This window comes from Herpailurus yagouaroundi, unplaced genomic scaffold (genome assembly GCF_014898765.1).
Source record: "Herpailurus yagouaroundi ecotype Mexico unplaced genomic scaffold, PumYag 162, whole genome shotgun sequence".
In the NCBI taxonomy this organism is placed as follows: domain Eukaryota; kingdom Metazoa; phylum Chordata; class Mammalia; order Carnivora; family Felidae; genus Herpailurus; species Herpailurus yagouaroundi.
The window spans coordinates 29366447-29385032 of NW_024412403.1; the positions used below are offsets into that span (position 1 = coordinate 29366447).

The 18586-nt window shown below is 36.5% G+C and overlaps 1 protein-coding gene across 5 annotated transcripts in view; it reads right to left on the minus strand.

Annotated features, from left to right (window-relative positions):
* The window catches only part of LOC121036081 (multidrug resistance-associated protein 1-like), an 89102-nt gene that overhangs the window by 9928 nt on the left and 60588 nt on the right, over window positions 1-18586 (minus strand). For 4 of the 5 annotated variants that reach the window (XM_040484173.1, XM_040484174.1, XM_040484170.1 and 1 more), the window contains 7 exons: window positions 16737-16797; window positions 16071-16290; window positions 8859-9013; window positions 6477-6632; window positions 3271-3470; window positions 2400-2526; window positions 976-1077 (listed from right to left, as the gene is read on the minus strand). In XM_040484173.1, coding sequence (XP_040340107.1) covers window positions 976-1077; window positions 2400-2526; window positions 3271-3470; window positions 6477-6632; window positions 8859-9013; window positions 16071-16290; window positions 16737-16797 — 1021 coding nt within the window. The remainder of the gene's footprint in view (window positions 1-975; window positions 1078-2399; window positions 2527-3270; window positions 3471-6476; window positions 6633-8858; window positions 9014-16070; window positions 16291-16736; window positions 16798-18586) is intronic. The other variant, XM_040484171.1, reaches the window with a different exon arrangement.

The following is an 18586-nucleotide window of genomic DNA, read 5'->3' on the forward strand; positions in this document are numbered from 1 at the left end:
GGGGGGGAAGCAGAGAAGGGGGGGGGGGAATCCAAAGCAGGATCTGTACCACCAGCACAGAGCCTAATACTGGGATCAAACTCAGGAATCTTGAGATCATGACCTGAGCTGAAATCAAGGGTCAGGTGCTTAATTGACGGAGCCACCCAGGCACCCCCAATTCTTCTCTTGTCTAAATTATAACTAATTAAAGGAAAGAAAACAGACTGATTTATTCTCCTCCTCCTTCCCATGCGCAGAGATGCTAATGATGAGTAAATGAAACAGAAGGCATAAGCAATAAATATATAGTTAATTTAAAAATTGCACAGGCTTTAATTATGAGAGCACTATATTAAGACACCTTTCTCAACATAAAATCCTCACAAAGTTATAATCTTAGATTGCATATTTTACTCTACGTTGGTAGAGGACAAATCATTGTGCCTTCTAAAAACAAGTAATCATATTTCATTTTTATAACATAACAAATGTTATATATCTTACATTTTACAAATGTATCTTACATTTTATGTATTATCCTAATTTAGTTATCTGTGGTCTTTTCTTCTATTTTTGTGATATATAAAATAATGGTGTATTCCATAATACATTGGGTTTTAATTTTATTGAAATGCTGAATATTAAAACATGAATTTGGAAAGGTAGGCTTTGTTTAAAATTTATTTTTTTATTTTATTTTTTTAAACATTTAGTTATTTTTGAGATAGAGAGAGAGAGACATAGTGTGAGTGGGGCAGGGGTTGGGGGCAAAGAGAGAGAGGGAGACAGAATCAGAAGCAGGCTCCAGGCCCCAAGCTGTCAGCACAGACCCTGACGCAGGGCTTGAACTCACAAACTCTGAGATCATGAGCTGGGCCGAAGTTGGACACTTAACCTAGTGAGCCAACCAAAATTTTTTTTTAAATGTCAATTCAAGGTGCACTACAATATCTCAATCCTGCATCTATTTATTGGTTATTTAGGAGTGCTTACCTCTTTACCCATATTTTCATATTCACAAACTCTTTCAATGGAAACTGCATTGGTTTCAATTTCACAAGCTTTCCTTACCCAAAAATTCAGAGATTGAGTAATCTGGAGGGAAAAACCCAAGAGCTTACTGACTGGTTCTTTAGTATTTTACATAATATTAATCATACTTTATACACTTTCACTTTTCATAGTTTTCATGTACTTTTCTCTCTTCTGATTATTTAACAACTTTAGAAGTAAATATATTTATACACATGCACACAAGTGTTTCTTTATGTTAAACTGATCAATACAAACAATGTTTTTTTGGCAGAAGATAGAATGAATATAGTTCAGCAGGTATTGAAGGAGTCCATACTTAGCGTGAGGAACGGTGGATACCAAGACTGATGAGATGTGCCTCAAGAAATGTACGTCCCAAGTGAGAAAAAAGTTGTGAATAACATTACCTTTGGCAGGATTCACTGGAAGCAGGAATCTCCTAACTCTTGACCACTCTTGTCTCCTCTTTTTTTTTAAACTCTACTTTCTTCTCACCCTACCCACAAGTACAGGAGGTAATTCAAGCCTAATTCTGGACGTCAAACAACTCTTGTTAGTTCAGTTTTTCCTTAAGTTTGCTGCCAAATCATTTGCTGGCCAACCTGACTTGAACTGACATGGGGCTCTTTAAAGTCTTTACTGAACCCACTTAGAGTAAACATTCATATATTTTACTGCAAAGCAAGTAGTTTGATTATGGGATTCTGCCCCAGACCTTGACTATGGTATATGTGTCATTATTTCCTTTCTACAAGACTAAGTTCTGAATTCTGAAATGCAACTGGCCTTAATTAAGGTTTTTGGATAAGGGATGAAGGGCAAGTACCCACATCATCTAGACTTATCCTCTAATAATATGTAATTATACTAAGTAATTTAAGGAATATTCGATTTTACAAAGAGGGCAAGAACACACTCATACCACTAGTACTTTTCAATGTAATATAAAATAGGGCTTATTAGGGAAAAACTTATAAGCAAAGAAGGAGAGCATGTACTCTCCCCAGAGTTTGCATTATCTCCTTGGTTAGACTGGGCAAACTGGATTGGCAGGCCACGGTGGAAAGAGCCCCCCCCCCCCTCCCCGTTACATGCTATAAATCCATAAAGATAGGAGAACAAGAAAGTTCTGGGTAACTGTGTAACAGCAGGAGTTTCCTGGTCTTTTAGCACTCAGCCTGTTCTTTCTGTGAGCTGACTTAGTATTGCTGAGCCAGCTTCCTGCTAGTAGCAACAGAGGAAGAAATGAGCCTCCAGGGCAATCCAGATTTGTCTCTCATTACTTAGTTAATACAATCTATAATTCAGACAGGCAAAGGAGAGGATAGTTTAATTAATTGCATTATAAACATATCATATACCACAAAATCATTATTACTTACATTTAGGGCATAGGATATGGACAAGCCAACTATTGCTGAATCTATCGAACTGCCAGCCAGCACAGCAAGCAGTGCAGCAAAAAATACCATTAGGTTGCCAAGGAATTCAAGTCTAACAGACAGCCACCTGTGATAATGGAAAATATTCTTCAACTGAGATGCAAGATTTTTTGTGTACTTGGTCTGAACTCTCCTCTGGGAAATGGAAAATAAACATCAATAACTGCTTTCTTTTCCTAAGAACTCAGTCAAAATAGGACGATTGCAGTGATGATACATTAAAGGATTCCTTTGCAGAAAAACACTTTACTTTTGCAGAACTTTGCTTTAAAACTTAATCAGAATAAAAAAGTCAAAAAAGAACACCAGCTAAAATGATGCGTTGTATTTTAAAATCCTATTAGAAAATCAATCACCTTTCCGATTACATATCCTTTTTTCTATGGTAACATTAGTCTCCAAAAGTTATATGTGCCCCGCTATTATTTAATATTTCATTTTCCTCTGTATGTAAAATGATGATCTCAAATTTAAACTATTATAAAGTATTGCTTGCAAATAGAACATATTCTACAAATATAGAATATAACAGAGTCATATCTCTAGAAATTCCAATAGCATCCTATATGACCTTCAAAAAACTTGGGACCTTATTTTCATGTAAAGTAGATTGTACTTTTATATGAATATGAACAGATACATTTTAACTTAAATGTCCATTAAATATTAGAAACAGTTAAGGCTTTCTTCTTTTTCTTTTTTTAATAATTTCATGAAATGCCATTGCAAAACATTCCTTCTGTTTAGAAGTCAGGGCACAAGACATCTTAAAAGAGACTGGTCTTGAGGTAGGTATATTGCTCTCACTTACCTGTTTGAAATTACATTATTGTAGAAACAGACCAAGTTCTCATTCACCACCTCTTTGTTTTGCTGGATAAACCTCTGTTCGTGTCCAAATGCCCGGATAGTGGACACCCCTGATAAAGTCTCACTAAAGTGGGAAATGATAGGAGAGCGAGAGGCTCCTGCCAATCGTCGAATCTGCCGAGAGCTTGCTACGTAGTATCTCTAACCGGAAAACAGAAAAAGGCAGTTGGAAAGATGGAGCAGAAATTGCTTCCATAGTTTGAAAATGACAAGACCCCAAAAAGTGAAGTTCAAGTTCAGTCTCCAGTACCTGTGAGTGTGGCTTTATTTGGGAATGGAATCTTTGCAGATGTCATTAAGGATCTCCGGATGAGATCATCCTGGATTTAGGGTGGGCCCTAAGCCCAACTCCGAGTGTCCTCATAAGAGACAGAAAAGGAGAAGACAAAGCCACAGGGAGGAAGCCATGTGAGGATGAGATTGGAGAAATGTGTGCATAAACCAGGGAAAATGCCAACCATTGCGAACAGCCACCAGAACCAGGAGAGAAGCATGAAACCAATTCTCCCTCAAAGGCTCCGGAAGGAACCAACCCTATGTACACCTTGATTTTAGACTGTTGGCCTCCAGATCTGTGAAAGAATAATTTTTTTTTGTTTTTTTTTAAGCTACCAAATTTGTTACAGGAGCTCTAAGAAACGAATACACCCTTGGCATAGTAAAAAACCCAGATTCTGGACAGCACAACTAGAACAGAGGTGGGTAAGGTTCTACTTTGGTAATCTTTTCAAACAACCATTACTGAGCACCTGCTATGGAAAAAGCTCTATGTCACATGTTGGAAATGTGACCAGGGAGTGAACCCATTAAGTGAAGGAAGTTAGTCAAGTATACAAACAATACTATTTTTGTTCCTAAATATAATTATGGAAAAAATATTCATTTTTCTAGTCTACAAGCACTTCCCTCCAGTGCAGCCACAAGTATAATTGGCTACTTCCTCTCCAACTTGGTTGAGAATAATTGGGACGGGCAGAGACTGGAGGGCTGGAGGGAGCATGTCCTAGTTAACTGGACCATCATTCACCAGCCCCAGATAATCACAACACACCGGAAATGAAAATCAAGAATTACCACGTTTTGCAATGTTTTCAAGAAAAATCTTTGGGCTTGGAGTTTTATGTAAAATCACTGATTTTAAAATGTCTTCATTTTAGTAAAAAACACTGAGCAGGCTGGACACAAACATATCGGAAACTCCATATGGCCTGTCAACTTGCAGTCTACCAGCTCTGCTCTGTGTTAAGTGCCCTGGAGAACACAGAGGAAGGATTATGGCATTCTGGGATTGCAAGGGGACTTAAGAGATTGTCATAAAGAAATTTGCAGGAAATTTCAACGAATTGCAAAAGCACTGGAGTTCTTCCCCAAATCTATCTAGAGTATTTAGTTTAAGAACTATTGATCTAGATCAATGCTTCTCATACTTTAATAAAAATCACCTGGAAGGTAAAACACAGACTGTGGGCCTCACCATGATAGATTCTTTATTTCCTCCCAGTTTTATTAGAATGTGATTACCAAATAAAAATTATATATGTATACATTAAGATGTGATTTTTTAAAAAAGAGGTACAACCAAAGATTCTGATTCAATAGGTCTGGGGTATCTCCCATAGGTCTAGGGACCATACTTTGAGTAGCACTGATATAAAACAAAACTCCTGTTTTATAGGGGGGATCAATGAAGCCTAGAAAGGGAAGTGATGTGCCAAACATAAAAGTCAGGAAAGTAATTAGAATTTGAGGCTCTTGAATTCATATTCAGGTCTCACTCCATACAGTGTCCCCTAACAAGAGATGGTTTCTAGATCGTTTCCACTCCTGGTCACCCTGTTATAGTCTACCAACCACAAGACTATCACATAAATTTTCTTTTGTGATATGAGGTTTTTTTTTTTTTTAAGCAGGTACAATTGTACCATCAGTACCATCCTTCATGGTCTAGATTTGTTTCTTTTAGCCCTAAGATGTAGTTGTCTTCCCTAGAAGACTTACAATCTCATTGGAGAGATAATTTGTGGTCTAAAAATAGCCTGTAATACTAGTAGTATAATAAATCAATAGTACCTGAATGAGTCTCATCTCTTTGCACTATTTTGGTAAAGAATACTTCATTCACACAGAAAATGAAATATGACCTAGGCCATGAAAGGTAAGTAACATCCAGTCAGGCAGAGAAAATAGGGAAAACATAGAAAGTAAGAGGAATAATAATCACAAAGGTGTAGAAATAAGAAAATGATTAACATTCTGGTTTGGGCAGATTAAACTCCAATACGAATTTTAAAACTTGGGTTTTGGGAAAGCACTGAACTACAAGAACTGCATCCTTTCATGTAAACAGCCTCAAAATACTTTTGTATTTAAATTAAATACGTGTTAAGACATCTCATTAAAAAATAAATTTCATTTTACACTGTAGTCTCACAGTGACATAATTTTGGAATGTGGTTGACCACATTTTCATTGGAATATAAAGATATATATCATGTCATGAGAGATCTGTTTAGTTCTTCTAGGAGTACTTTGCCGATATCAGGGATAACAGGACAAAAAGGCAGCATCTGTTTCTCTCTTGGATTTACAGACAAATTAACTTTCTGCTAAAATGCAAATACCATATAGATTCTGTGGTGACCATAAAAATGCACAACTCAGTTCTCTAGCTGCAGGGAGAACAGCTGACTGTCAGTCTGGCTGCTGCCCCGGCATCTACTACTCTATTAAGCATGGAGGCCATGTTACCCACAGGTTGTTTCCAGGCAATGAGTGGGGATGGCAGGGGTGCTAGAGCAGGCCCATCTCGGGGACACATGGAATACTCCAATGGGTGACATTGGTTGTAGATTCCCCATCCATTTGATGAATCTTTCATGGAACTGTCCTGTAATCCAAGATTTTCCCTACCCAATCCTCTTCTCTCCCTCACAGGAATCAGACATGCATTGCTGTCTGAGGGCTCACCCCTTGGCTCCCTCTCCTCTATCTTTTGCAGGCATTCTCTAGTCATACTCTACTATATGGAATCCTTTCTTGGAATCTACTTTTTGGAGAACTTGAACTAACAGGCAATTGAAGTGGGCTTGAACCTATAATTGACTGTGAACTTCTGTTATTAATACACATAAAAGTCCATGTACTTACCTGTATAGTGAAATAGAGGAAAACCAAGGGAATAACCCCCAGAATGAAGAGTGGTAAAGCTCCTACAATGACCAAAACTGTTCCAATAACATCCAATGTACAATTCACCCAGGTCCGTAAGTAGTAATGGAAACGCATATCAATTATAAACATGTCCTAAAAAATTGATATCAGGTCACTATATTTTTAACTTTTCATGGTTTAAAATGAGAGGAAGAAGAAATATATCATTCAATGTAAAAATTTTAAAAATACTTGGATGTGACAATATGATGATTGAATACGTCTAACTACATGGTCTTTGCCCTTCCCAATCTATCCCCACATATTTTCCCCCTGTAGTCAGTTGTAATAGTTAAGAGGGTATTTAGTAACAAAATGCCTATGATCAAGCAATGTGCGTTTCCCAGTGACAAATACACAGCACTTAGTTTATATGACTAATATCAGACTCTGCTTAAAAAGATTTTAAAAAAGAGTCCAAACCCCAGTAATTGGGTGTTCAGGAGCATTGGCCTAGCACTAGTCACTACTTAAAATATGTAAAATACTCCTGGGCCATTCTTATCCATCAAGAACACGTTCAGTGGCCTTCTTGGCTAGCTGGGTCCTGTCAACATCACAAAAGGCAGGAAAACAAAATAATTTTCATTTACAAAATTAGAAACTGAAAGATTGAAGTGGACAATGGGAATGAGAGAAGAACATAGCGGGGGTTTCTGGGTGGCTCAGTCAGTTAATTGTCCAACTTCGGCTCAGGTTCTTGAGTTTGAGCCCCACATCGGGCTCCCCACAATAGTGTGGAGCTTGCTAAGGATTCTCTCTCTCTCCCTTTCTCTCTCTTCTCTCTCTGCCCCTCCCCTCCTCTCTCTCTCTCTCTCTCTCTCTCTCAAAATAAACTTTTAAAAGAGAGAGAGAGAGAGAGAGAGAGAGGGAACATAGGAAGGTCATCTATCAATTCACATATAACTTAATCAAATTTATGTTGTCAAATCTATGGTATAAGGTATGACCTATGAAATCCCAGGGAATAGGAAGACATCCAACCTTAAGGGATCAACTAATCAGTTTATAACAAAATTGACACAAAGAGTGGAGCTGGAATTTTATTAATTCTAAGTCTTGCTTTGGGATTTTCCTGATTATCTCATGAACCAAATAGGGTAAGAGCATCATATCCGTATGTAGTTTCCTGCCTGTCTTTATTTTTTTTTATTTTATTTAAAAAAATTTTTTTTAACGTTCATTTATTTTTGAGACAGAGAGAGAGAGAGACAGAGCATGAAGGGGGAGAGGGGGTCAGAGAGAGGGAGACACGGAATCTGAAACAGGCTCCAGGCTCTGAGCTGTCAGCACAGAGCCCGACGCGGGGTTCGAACTCACGGACCATGAGATCATGACCTGAGCCGAAGTCGGAAGCTTAACCGACTGAGCCACCCAGGCGCCCCTCCTGCCTGTCTTTAGAACACACCTTCCCAGGGCATCTGGGTGGCTCAGTTGGCTAAGTGACCAACTCTTGATTTTGGCTCAGGTCATGATCTCATTGTCCAGGGATTCAGCCCTGCATCAAGCTCTGCTTAGCACGGAGCCTGCTTAGGATTCTCTGTCTCACCCTCTCTGCCTTTTCCCTGCTCATGCTCTCTCTCTCAAAATAAATAAACATTAAAAAAATAGTAAATATAATGGGGAAAATCCTGGAGGTAAGCAGAGACACTCTGGGAAGCTATACCCCTTCCCACATTCACCATAAGTGAGTTGACAGTTTACTTAAAAGCAGAATGCTTAAAATACAAATGTCTCCATAAAGAATTAAATTTTCTTTACCTTCTCAGCTTAAATTAGTGATTCTCAAGCTAAATATACACAAGAATTGGAGTTGTAGACACCAGAGCACATATACTTTTTTGATTCTTCCAGCAATTTTCAAGGGTTATTTTGATTATGTGTGTAAGATGTGATACTGCTATACATCAATTATAAATATCCCAAGAATTAGAAATACAATACCAAAAAAATCTATACTAAACATAATCCCATCTTTTTAGGGTGATTTTTTTTTTTTACAAATGCTATTGCAAAGGGGTGCCTGGGTGGCTCAGTTGCTTAAGCGTCCAACTGCACTCAGGTCATAATCTCGCGGTCCATGGGTTTGGGCCCCATGTCAGGCTCTGTGCCCCATGTCAGGCTCTGTGCTGACAGTTCAGAGCCTGGAGCCTGCTTCAGATTCTGTGTCTCCCTCTCTCTCTGCCCCTCCCTCACTCATGCTCTGTCTCAAAAATAAACACTAAATTTTTTTTTTAATTTAAAAAATGCTATTGCAAGGTATTAAATATGGATCATCATTTTTAAGCATGCTATTCAATAAGGTACAGCTTTACTAACCTTGGTGAACCGATTGATTATCTGGCCTATAGGACTGGTTTCAAAAAACTGGAGCGGGAGGTGTAGCACATTATCCAATAGCTGAGCATACAATGTTCGAGAGGCAGCCAGGGACCCTCGAGTGAGTATATAGGCTCCAGAGCAGACAAAGAAACCTAAAAACAAATTGTTATCAAGGGCATGTTAACCTTTTTAAGGAATTTTATATTTTAATTCTCAAAGTGTTGTTTATCATAGCATTTTTTAAATGGAAAACTCAAAGAGCAAACTTAACGTGTGACTGTGGATCAAACTAAGTATAAATGTAAATGGTGCATTTATAATAAATACAGACACTCTGATGGGTTGCAATCCTATCAAAGAACTCTCCTTATTCATGGGCATAGATTCTAGAGTAATGCACAAGATATAACAGATCAACCAGGTTCACAGAATTCTAGCAACCTATTTGTGATGTCCCATGGGACAATATGGTAGTCACTGGTGCTGCTAGCCAAATAATTTCAGTTCTCCTAGCTTCTAGTCCATGGTAGAGTTGTCCTTTCTGGTCTCCTTTTGATGTAGGGGACCATATCAAGGGTTCTGAAGAACAAGTTGAGGGAGAAACAACACATAATACCAGGTTAAAGCATTTAATTGCTGGTACCAGAACTGCTCACATTTATTCCTTGTACAGTGCCTGTTAACATTTATAATGGTGGTTGGATTGCTTCTTCAACTTGGGTCACAAGAACAAGTGTAGTCCTTTACTTGACCCACAATGAACACATTTTTTTTTTTTTTTTGGTCTGTTAAGCTACTGAGATTTGGTTGGTGGAAGAGTTGTTCTTGCCACAGCTGAAAAGGCAGACATATAAATAATAAGCATCTAGCTTTATCTATCGACTATTGTTACTTGCATTTGACCAAGTATGACAAGAAAGAGACAAGCTCATAGAAGGCTATCCACGTGGGAGAGGAAATGAAAGGACAAATAATTCTCAAAATGGAGAACTTATAGGGCTAAAAGAAGTCATGCTTCGTTACAGTGATTGGTCAAGGATGTATATGTGATTCAAATTGTTTCAAGGAGTAAAATTTTATGAATTTCTACGAACTTCAAAGGAAGTTCTTTGAAAGAGAACATTTCCATCATCATGTGAAGCCTGAGAATTAAGCCAATGAGGACAACAAGTAGAGTTCGTAAAGAATAGTGGACACTTCATCTGTAGTTTGTATAATGACCTATGCCTAGACTTTTCAGTCTGGGGAGTCAATAAATTCCCATGTTACTTATGCTAGTTTGTTCTGAGTCATAGGGGATACACAGTTGCTCCACTGCTCTCTAATACATGAAACTGCTAACAAAAGTGTGATGTCAGCATAATTCTTATACCCTTGGAAGTATGTTAAAAACAAAAGAATGGTAGTTAACCCTGATCATCTTAAATTATTTTAACTAATTCCTTTATATTTTAAATAATATCATATGCTGCTGTTAAGTGATTTCTAACTTTATACATTTTCTTTTTTTTTCCTACTTCACTCCCCCATACTTCCCTCTTTCCTTTCAAAAACAGGTTGTTACCCTCTTTCCTCAAATAAATATCCAATGTTTATATTGCCACCAAACATACATTATGTATGAAGTTAACAAAATTTATTATGGTTGTACCATTCTTTTTTCATATTCTTAGTTTTCTATGCAACAAGCACTAATTCATTCCCAAACACTCAATTGTCAGCAAATCTTTTCCAAATATATTCAGACTCATCAGATATTCTATTTCCTTCATCCTATTTAGCCCTCTCCTGTTTTGCAGCATCATCTACTCTTTTGGAACCCTCTCACTTTCCACTCTAACCTGGAATGGTTGCAAGATCAGAACACTTGCATTCTTCAGTTTTGGGAAATGCTAAATATTGTGAATTTGACCATTTTCACCTGCATTTATTGAAAGATGTATTATGTGAATGTTGAACTTGCTGGATTATTCCCTTAATTTTCTTATTTATCATTTCGATTTATATTTTTTATGTTGTACTTCTGGGAAAATGTCTTCTAACATATCTTCTCACACTTGTAATAATCTCTTTAAATTCTTTAAATGTTTCAAGTATTTTTTGTCTATGATTGAACTTTTTTCAGCACATTTTTGCACTGGCTTTGTGGATATAGTATTTTGAATCTCTGAAGATACTAATTTGACATTTTAAGCTTCTATTTCAAATAGGATTGTTTCATTACTAAACTCCATTGCTTGATTTGTTAGCCGTTATTTATACTGTTGGTTTAATTAAAAATGCAAAATCATTCATCATTATCAGTTTAAACGTATGAAATAAACACATGGTTAATTAATGGAGGTACGTGATGGCTTCCTTCTGCTATTGCACACATTAATTTCCCCCAACATTTTTTTCCTCTGAATGGAAGAGACTGCTTCAAATTCCACAAAATTGGGTAGGTGTGACACAGAGAGTCTGGAATACTGGAATATAGACACGTAGGCTGGAGCTTCTCCAAAAGCCATTTAAGGATTTCTTCTATGTATGTCACACACACTAGAAACCCTCATTTCCTCTTTATATATCAACTTTCTAGTTTTCATTGTATCACCACAATGAAATTACTACAATGACAGTTGCTGTGCACATTGTTGACGGTGGTGGGTGTTGTAGGAGAAGCTAATGGGAGGAGAACAATGGTCTAGTGAATTATTTTGATTATTTCCATGCAATTCAATCCTATTCTCTACTCATGACCATGAGTTTAGTGTTTATCCACTGCTCAAAGGAACAACTCCCTCTTCTGTTACAGCTTCTCCCATATCTACAGGTTCCTCTACCCTTGATTATCTATCAGTATAATAACTGCTTATGTAAAACTTTATCACTCTGAAATCTTCTGAAGTCTTTCCTTTATATTTATTCACTGTCATTTCAGTGGTATTTTGTGAGGTAAGTAAAGGAGATGATCCACTTACTCATGTTAAACTAGAAACAGCAGTGTACTCTAAACAGTGCACTTTGGGGACGTCTGGCTGGCTCAGTCGGTTGAATGTCTGACTCTTGATTTCAGCTCTGATCATGATCCCAGGGTCATGAGATCAAGCCCCAGTTGAGCTCCATGCTGGGCATGGAGGCTGCTTGGGATTCTCCCTCTCTGTCTCTCTCTCTCTCTCTCATTCTCTCTCTCTCCCTCTGCCCCTTACCCTGCTTGCACATGAGCTCTCTCTTTCTCTCTCTCTCTCAAAAACTAAAAATAAATAAAAATTTAAAAAAAACACATTGCACTTTGAAAATAAGGTGCCTATATGTTCACATTGGATTGGAGAAAGGTAAGGCATAAAACACAACAGATAAGAGATGTTCAGAGTGTCCTAGAGATTCTAAGGCAAATAGCTGGGACCCAGGGAAAAAAAAGATGTGCAGAAATATTTCTTTTGTAGAAAATAAGGTAAGAGTTTTATTATTGTTATAAAATATAAATCTAACATTGTGCTTCGAACTCTAGCTTATTTTGAATGTTAACATTTATATAATTCATAAGAGGCCTGTGGTAATAACATATGACAATGCTGTTTATGCTTTAACCGCCCCTCTGCCCCCACCAGCTTTTTTATTTTGTGAGCTATGATGATGTCAGTGAATACAGCCTGCTCTTGATTGGACAAGATTCCATAAGATGCAGCTATAGTCTACTGAAAAAAATTAGAAATAATGCATTTTCATTTCTTAGGCTCACCCTACTTATAGATAATTTATAATTGCATCTAATAACAAATCTTCAGAAAATTTTAATTTTTAATGCAAAAAATTAAAAATAAAGAAAAAATAGAGAAGATTCATATTTTAATGACTGAAGACCACTCTACACAAAACACGAATCAAGAAAAAATCCTTTGATTAAGCTGTGCATAATCTATTGCCTTCATTACAAAATATTTCCTGTGTCCATTGATAGTTAATTAAAAACAAGACAGTCTCTTCAACAAATGGTGTTTGGAAAACTGGACAGCAACATGCAAAAGAATGAAACTGTACCACTTCCTTACACGATACACAAAAATAAATTCAAAATGAATGAAAGACCTAAATGTGAGACAGGAAACCATCAAAATCCTAGAGCACACAGGTAGTAACCCTTTTGATATAAAATGTAGCAACTTCTTACTAGATGTCTCCTGAGGCAAGGGAAACAAAAGCAAAAATAAAACATTGGGACTATATCAAAATAAAAATGCTTCTGCACTGTGAAGGAAACAATCAGCAAAATGAACAATTCCAACAACCTATGAAATTGGAGAAGATATCTGCAAATGACATATCTGATAAAGGGTTAGTATACAAAATTTATAAAGAACTTATAAAATTCAACCCCCCAAAAGTGAAGAGTCCAATTAACAAATGGGTAAAAGACATGAACAGATATTTTTCCAAAGAAGACAGACAGGTGGCCAAGAGACACATGAAAAGATGTTCAACATCACTCATCATTAGGGGAATACAAATCAAACCACAATGAGATATCACCTCACACCTGTCAGAATGGCTAAAGTCAACGATACAAGAAACAACAGGTATTGGTGAGGATGTGGAGAAAGAGGAACCCCCTTGCACTGTTTGGAATGCAAACTGGTGCAGCCACTCTGGAAAGCAGTATGGAGGTTCCTCAAAAAGTTAAGAAGAAAACTGCCCTATGATCTAGCAATTGCACTATTAGGTATTTATGCAAAGATTACAAAAATAGTAATTCAAAGGGATATATGCACCCTAATGTTTATAGCAGCATTATCTGCAATAGCCAAATTATGGAAAGAGCCCAAATGTTCATCTGCTGATGAGTGGATAAAAACATTGTGGTGTGTACACACACACACACACACACACACACACACACGGCATATTACTCAGCCATTAAAAAAATGAAATCTTGCCATTTGTAATGACATGGATGAAGCAAAGAGTATGATGCTAAGGGAAATAAGTCAGTCAGAGAAAGAAAAATGCTATATAATTTCACTCATATGTGGACTTTAAGAAACAAAGCAGATGAATATAGGGGGAAACAAAAAGAGAGGCAAATCAGGAAAAAGACTCTTAACTGTAGAGAACAAATTGAGGGTTACTGAAGGGGAGGGTGAGGGAGCATGTTAAATGGGTGATGGGCATTAAGGAGAGCACTTACTGTGATGAGCACTGGGTGTTATATGTAAGTGATGAATCACTAAACTCTACACCTGATACTAATATTAGACTGTATGTTAACTAACTGGAATTTAAATAAAAATTTTTTAAAAATTCTCATTTTACAAAAGTAAAATTGTGAGTACTAAACCTGCATACCTTGTCTAGTATAGGAAATGATATTTGCTCACTTAAAATATTCTTCAAAGTATACTGAATTTCCCTGAAAGTTGTAACATGAGCTCCTGGATCGATATGAGTTTAACTCTCATATGCACATGTGATAGACATAGATATAGAGATATTTGTATATATGGATCCTCTTTAGCTGCTTAGAATTCTAGACCGCTATATCCATTTTTTCCTCAATCAATTGTAAACTGCAAGCCAATAAACTTGACTATCACTGATTCAAAGGCAAACATAGTGTATCTTTCATACTATAGCTAGTCCTTATATCTCATTTTAGTCATTAATATAACATCTCTTTCCCCAGTGAATTATGTTAGCAGAATGACAAAATAAACATAAATCTGTCTCAAAATATTTGCTTACTTTTTGATGGAGATACTTACAAGAAACACTCGAGCCACACAATAAAGATGGGAAAGGACGAAAGAGAAGCAAAGCCCTAGTTTCGTATTTTTTATTTTATCTTTATTTTATTTTCCCAAATGCATGTACCTCTCTTTGTCTTTTCCCTTATGAATATCCTTAGATAGCATGACTTCCACGTATCACTTTCTAATTTGAATTTGCTATCATTCTCCCTCAAGGTGCCTTACTTTATTCTTACAAAACACACACTCAAAATGTCTATACTTAAAAAAATCTTCTCTTTATTTCTACTGTACTTTTGAATATCCTTCAATTTTCTCTTTCAAATCACCTAACTTCTTTGAAGGACAACACGTATCTACTCCTTAATCATCAATTATTCAACTACCTACAATCTGCATTCTTTTCCTACCTCTTTCTGGATTATGCATCTTTGACTATAATCACAGAACTTTTCTCAATTTTCTTTCTCCTTAACGTTTCCATAGCATTTCAGAACTATTAAGAAGTTTTTTGAAAGACTATTTTTTTTTCTTTCTGGCTTTTGTTACATTGTACTTTTCACTTGGAATGGAGCATATAATAGTATAGAGTTTTCCAAAATGTATTGTGTGGAAAACAAGTTGCTCAAGATGTTAATGGACAACACAAGAAAATAATTTTTCCCTATGGTCAAATGGATTTGAGAAACATTGGTTTAAATATAATTAAATGGGTCAGTTTATTGAAGAATATCTCAAACTTTTTAGCAAAAGGAAAGAAAAAAGATTTCAGATGCACAGAAAAATACAGTTCTCAGTTTTGCAGACCTATTAGAGGACAGAATCCTATATTTGTGGAGCCTCTCTATTGTTTCATGTAAAACTCTTTTGGAAATGTTAATTTAGTGGTTAAGTTTGGGGAATCAGGTAGACATGAATTCAAATGCTGGCTCTAAAACTTTCTATCCGTAGGATTTCGTGCACAGTATTCATTCTGTATAGTGTTAAGTAACGGCCAACACTTACTGCACTCTTGGTTTATGCTCAGCACTTTTCTATAAGCTTTACACATATTATCTAAGTAGGATGCCCAAGTTTAAGGAGTCCCTTCATTAGAATGTATGTTAAATGAGTTAATAAATTAGTTTAAACACATATAGTGAGTAGCCATGTAATCAAGACTTTTGAGTCCTGAATGACTTAGCAGATGAGTCTCAGTTTCCTCAGCTGTAAAATAGGGATAATAACACCCTTATAAATAATTTTTTGTCAAGACTAAATGAGACAAACACATTATTTAGTGTGGGCCATGTAGCTGACACACATAAGTTTTGGTTTACTTTCTCAAATACGGTGAATTAAAAACATATGCATTTAAATTATTCTAAAATATATGCAAATTATGGCACAGATTTTATGTGAAATGAAATGATGCCATATGCTTGCATTAGAATAGGACAGAAAGAGAAAAGAGAAGCAGCTGTTTCTTTGTTTTTTTTTTTACCTTGCATTAATCCCAATAATCCATAGATATTAAGTTTATTGCTTCTTATTTGCTTCCATTCTGTGAACTCATTCATGTGTTTTGCTTCTTTTGCCCAGGCACTCAGCCATAGATTCTGCCCAATGCCTACCAAATTCTGCCCTACATAACTGGCCACACTCAGCCACACCCAGAGCCAGCCAAAGGCTTGGAGGTACTTCAGAATGATTGAGAACTTCACCTAAAAGCAAAGTTGATACAAAATTAGGTTACTGTACTTAAAAGTGAGACAAGGTAGATTTAAATCCTAGTTGACATTTCTGGAGGCATGTGATCTTAGTCAAGTTACTAACTTCTATATCTCTCAGAGTACTCATCTCTAACTTGGAATAGTAATAGTAGCCACCTTATAAGTTATATGTAAAGTGCTGGCACAGTCTGGAGCACTTAAAAATAAATATTCAAATACTATCATTAGTAAACAAGAATATATATCGCTAAGTAGCATGTAATCCTAATTAAACAACACTATATATCCAATAGTTCCATTTAATGTATGTTCTTCAAATTATTATATAACAAACCTCCTCAAATTCAATGACAAATATATATTTATTAATAATGCAATATAATCATATACATTAATATATATTAATAACAAATAATAATATTTATTCTGGTGCTTACCCCACCAATAGGGATCTTTTCCTTTTTCATTGAGAATTGTTTTCCTTGATCCAATGAGGGCCTGATAAAGCAAGACAATATACATTTTGTAAGTTTTAGATTGACCAAGCATTTTTTTTTAATTATACATTCTCAACTGCTTTGCTGCATATTCCTCTGCCTTGATGATATAGCATTGTTCCTTTAATCTCTTCAAATGGAGAGTTCATTCTCTGATATCCCATATATTTTAAAGTCAGAAGAAGAAGTCTGATTTTTTTCCTTCTTCTACAGATAATTATCCTTCAAGTTTGAGCTAAATCCCTAGATTATTTAAGCTAATGCCACCTATCTGTACCATAATCTACGTCTTCTCATCTACTTGCCTCCTGGCCTATCAAAAATGGCATCAGGCTCACCGTCCCACTTTGTTCTGCCACCATCCTGAGTGATGTCATAGCTTACAGAGACAGCTCATTAAATTCAAACTCTTTTCAACTTCAGAGCCATCATATATTTAGGGTCCTTCATCTGCATTCTACTTTGACCATCAATTGTCAGGTCCTTAAGTCATGAATCTTATAACCTGGAACTAACACACCTTGGAAAACTCAACTCTAAACATTTCAATTTCTGGCCATAACCTTTTCTATTCCAAATTGTACATTAAATTATTCTCACTACATTTGGTTTTTATTTCATCTAGACTTCCAGATCCTGAATCCAACTTTCTACCATCCTTGCTCTCTAGGATGACTAATGATTCTGGTTTCCCCAGATATTCTTAGTTTTAGCATTAACTGGCCCACATTCCAGGAAACTCTCAGTCCCATGCAAACCTATTATTTCTCTCTATTCCCTTCGATATGCAGCCTGTACTCCATGATTACCATCTCATCCAAATGATGGCAATAATGTGAAGTCTCAGGCTTTGCTTTCTTTCCATTAAACCTTCATGTTAGAACTCACATGTCAGTGCTCATCACACTTGCTTCAGAAGATCATACAGCTGTATAAATTGGTTCCACCGTGAATTAACACCTTTCCTCCACCTGGGCTCTTAATAGTGCCTAGAAATTCTTCCATGACTCTCAGAAGGGGCCCCACCTCTTACTTGATGGAGAAAGTAAGGGCAGACAGGAAAGTCAGTCACCAGATCTCTACATTTATCTGCATCTCTACACAGCCTTTTATACTTCTCTCCTCCAGCAAACAAAGGAAATTCTTTATTAATATCCAAGAATAGCCAGATGATCTGAATTCCATTCTGTCCCATTTACTCAAAACACTTTTACTTTTTAATGTTTATTTATTTTGAGAGAGACAGAGAGAGAAAGACAATGTGAGCGAGGAAAGGGCAGAGAGGGACGGAGGGAGAGGGAGAGGGAGAGAGGGAGAGGGAGAGAGAGAGAGAGGGAGAGAGAGAGAGAGAGAGAGAGAGAGAGAGAATCCCAAGCAGGCTCTATAGTCAGCATGGAGCCTGACACAGGGCTCCATCTCATGAACAGTGAGATCACAACCTGAGGTGAAAGCAACATTTGGATGCCTAACCAACTGAGCCAGCCAGGTGCTGTAAAACACATTTATTAATTATAGTGTTTCCACACTTTCCTATCAATGAGTCACTTGATGGTGCTTATTAAAAATACAGATTATAAGATTTCCCCCGTAGAAACTTGCCTTTCAAATAAATGATCCAAGGGATTTTCATTTAGGGCAAATCTAAGAAACCCAGAATTGTTCACAATCTTCTAATCTTCATTTTGTTCTTCCCTTCTCCTGACTCCTTCCCATCAATCTATAGAGAATAACATATTCTTCTTATCTTTTTAAAATTATTTTAATGTTTACATATTTTTTTAATTATTTTT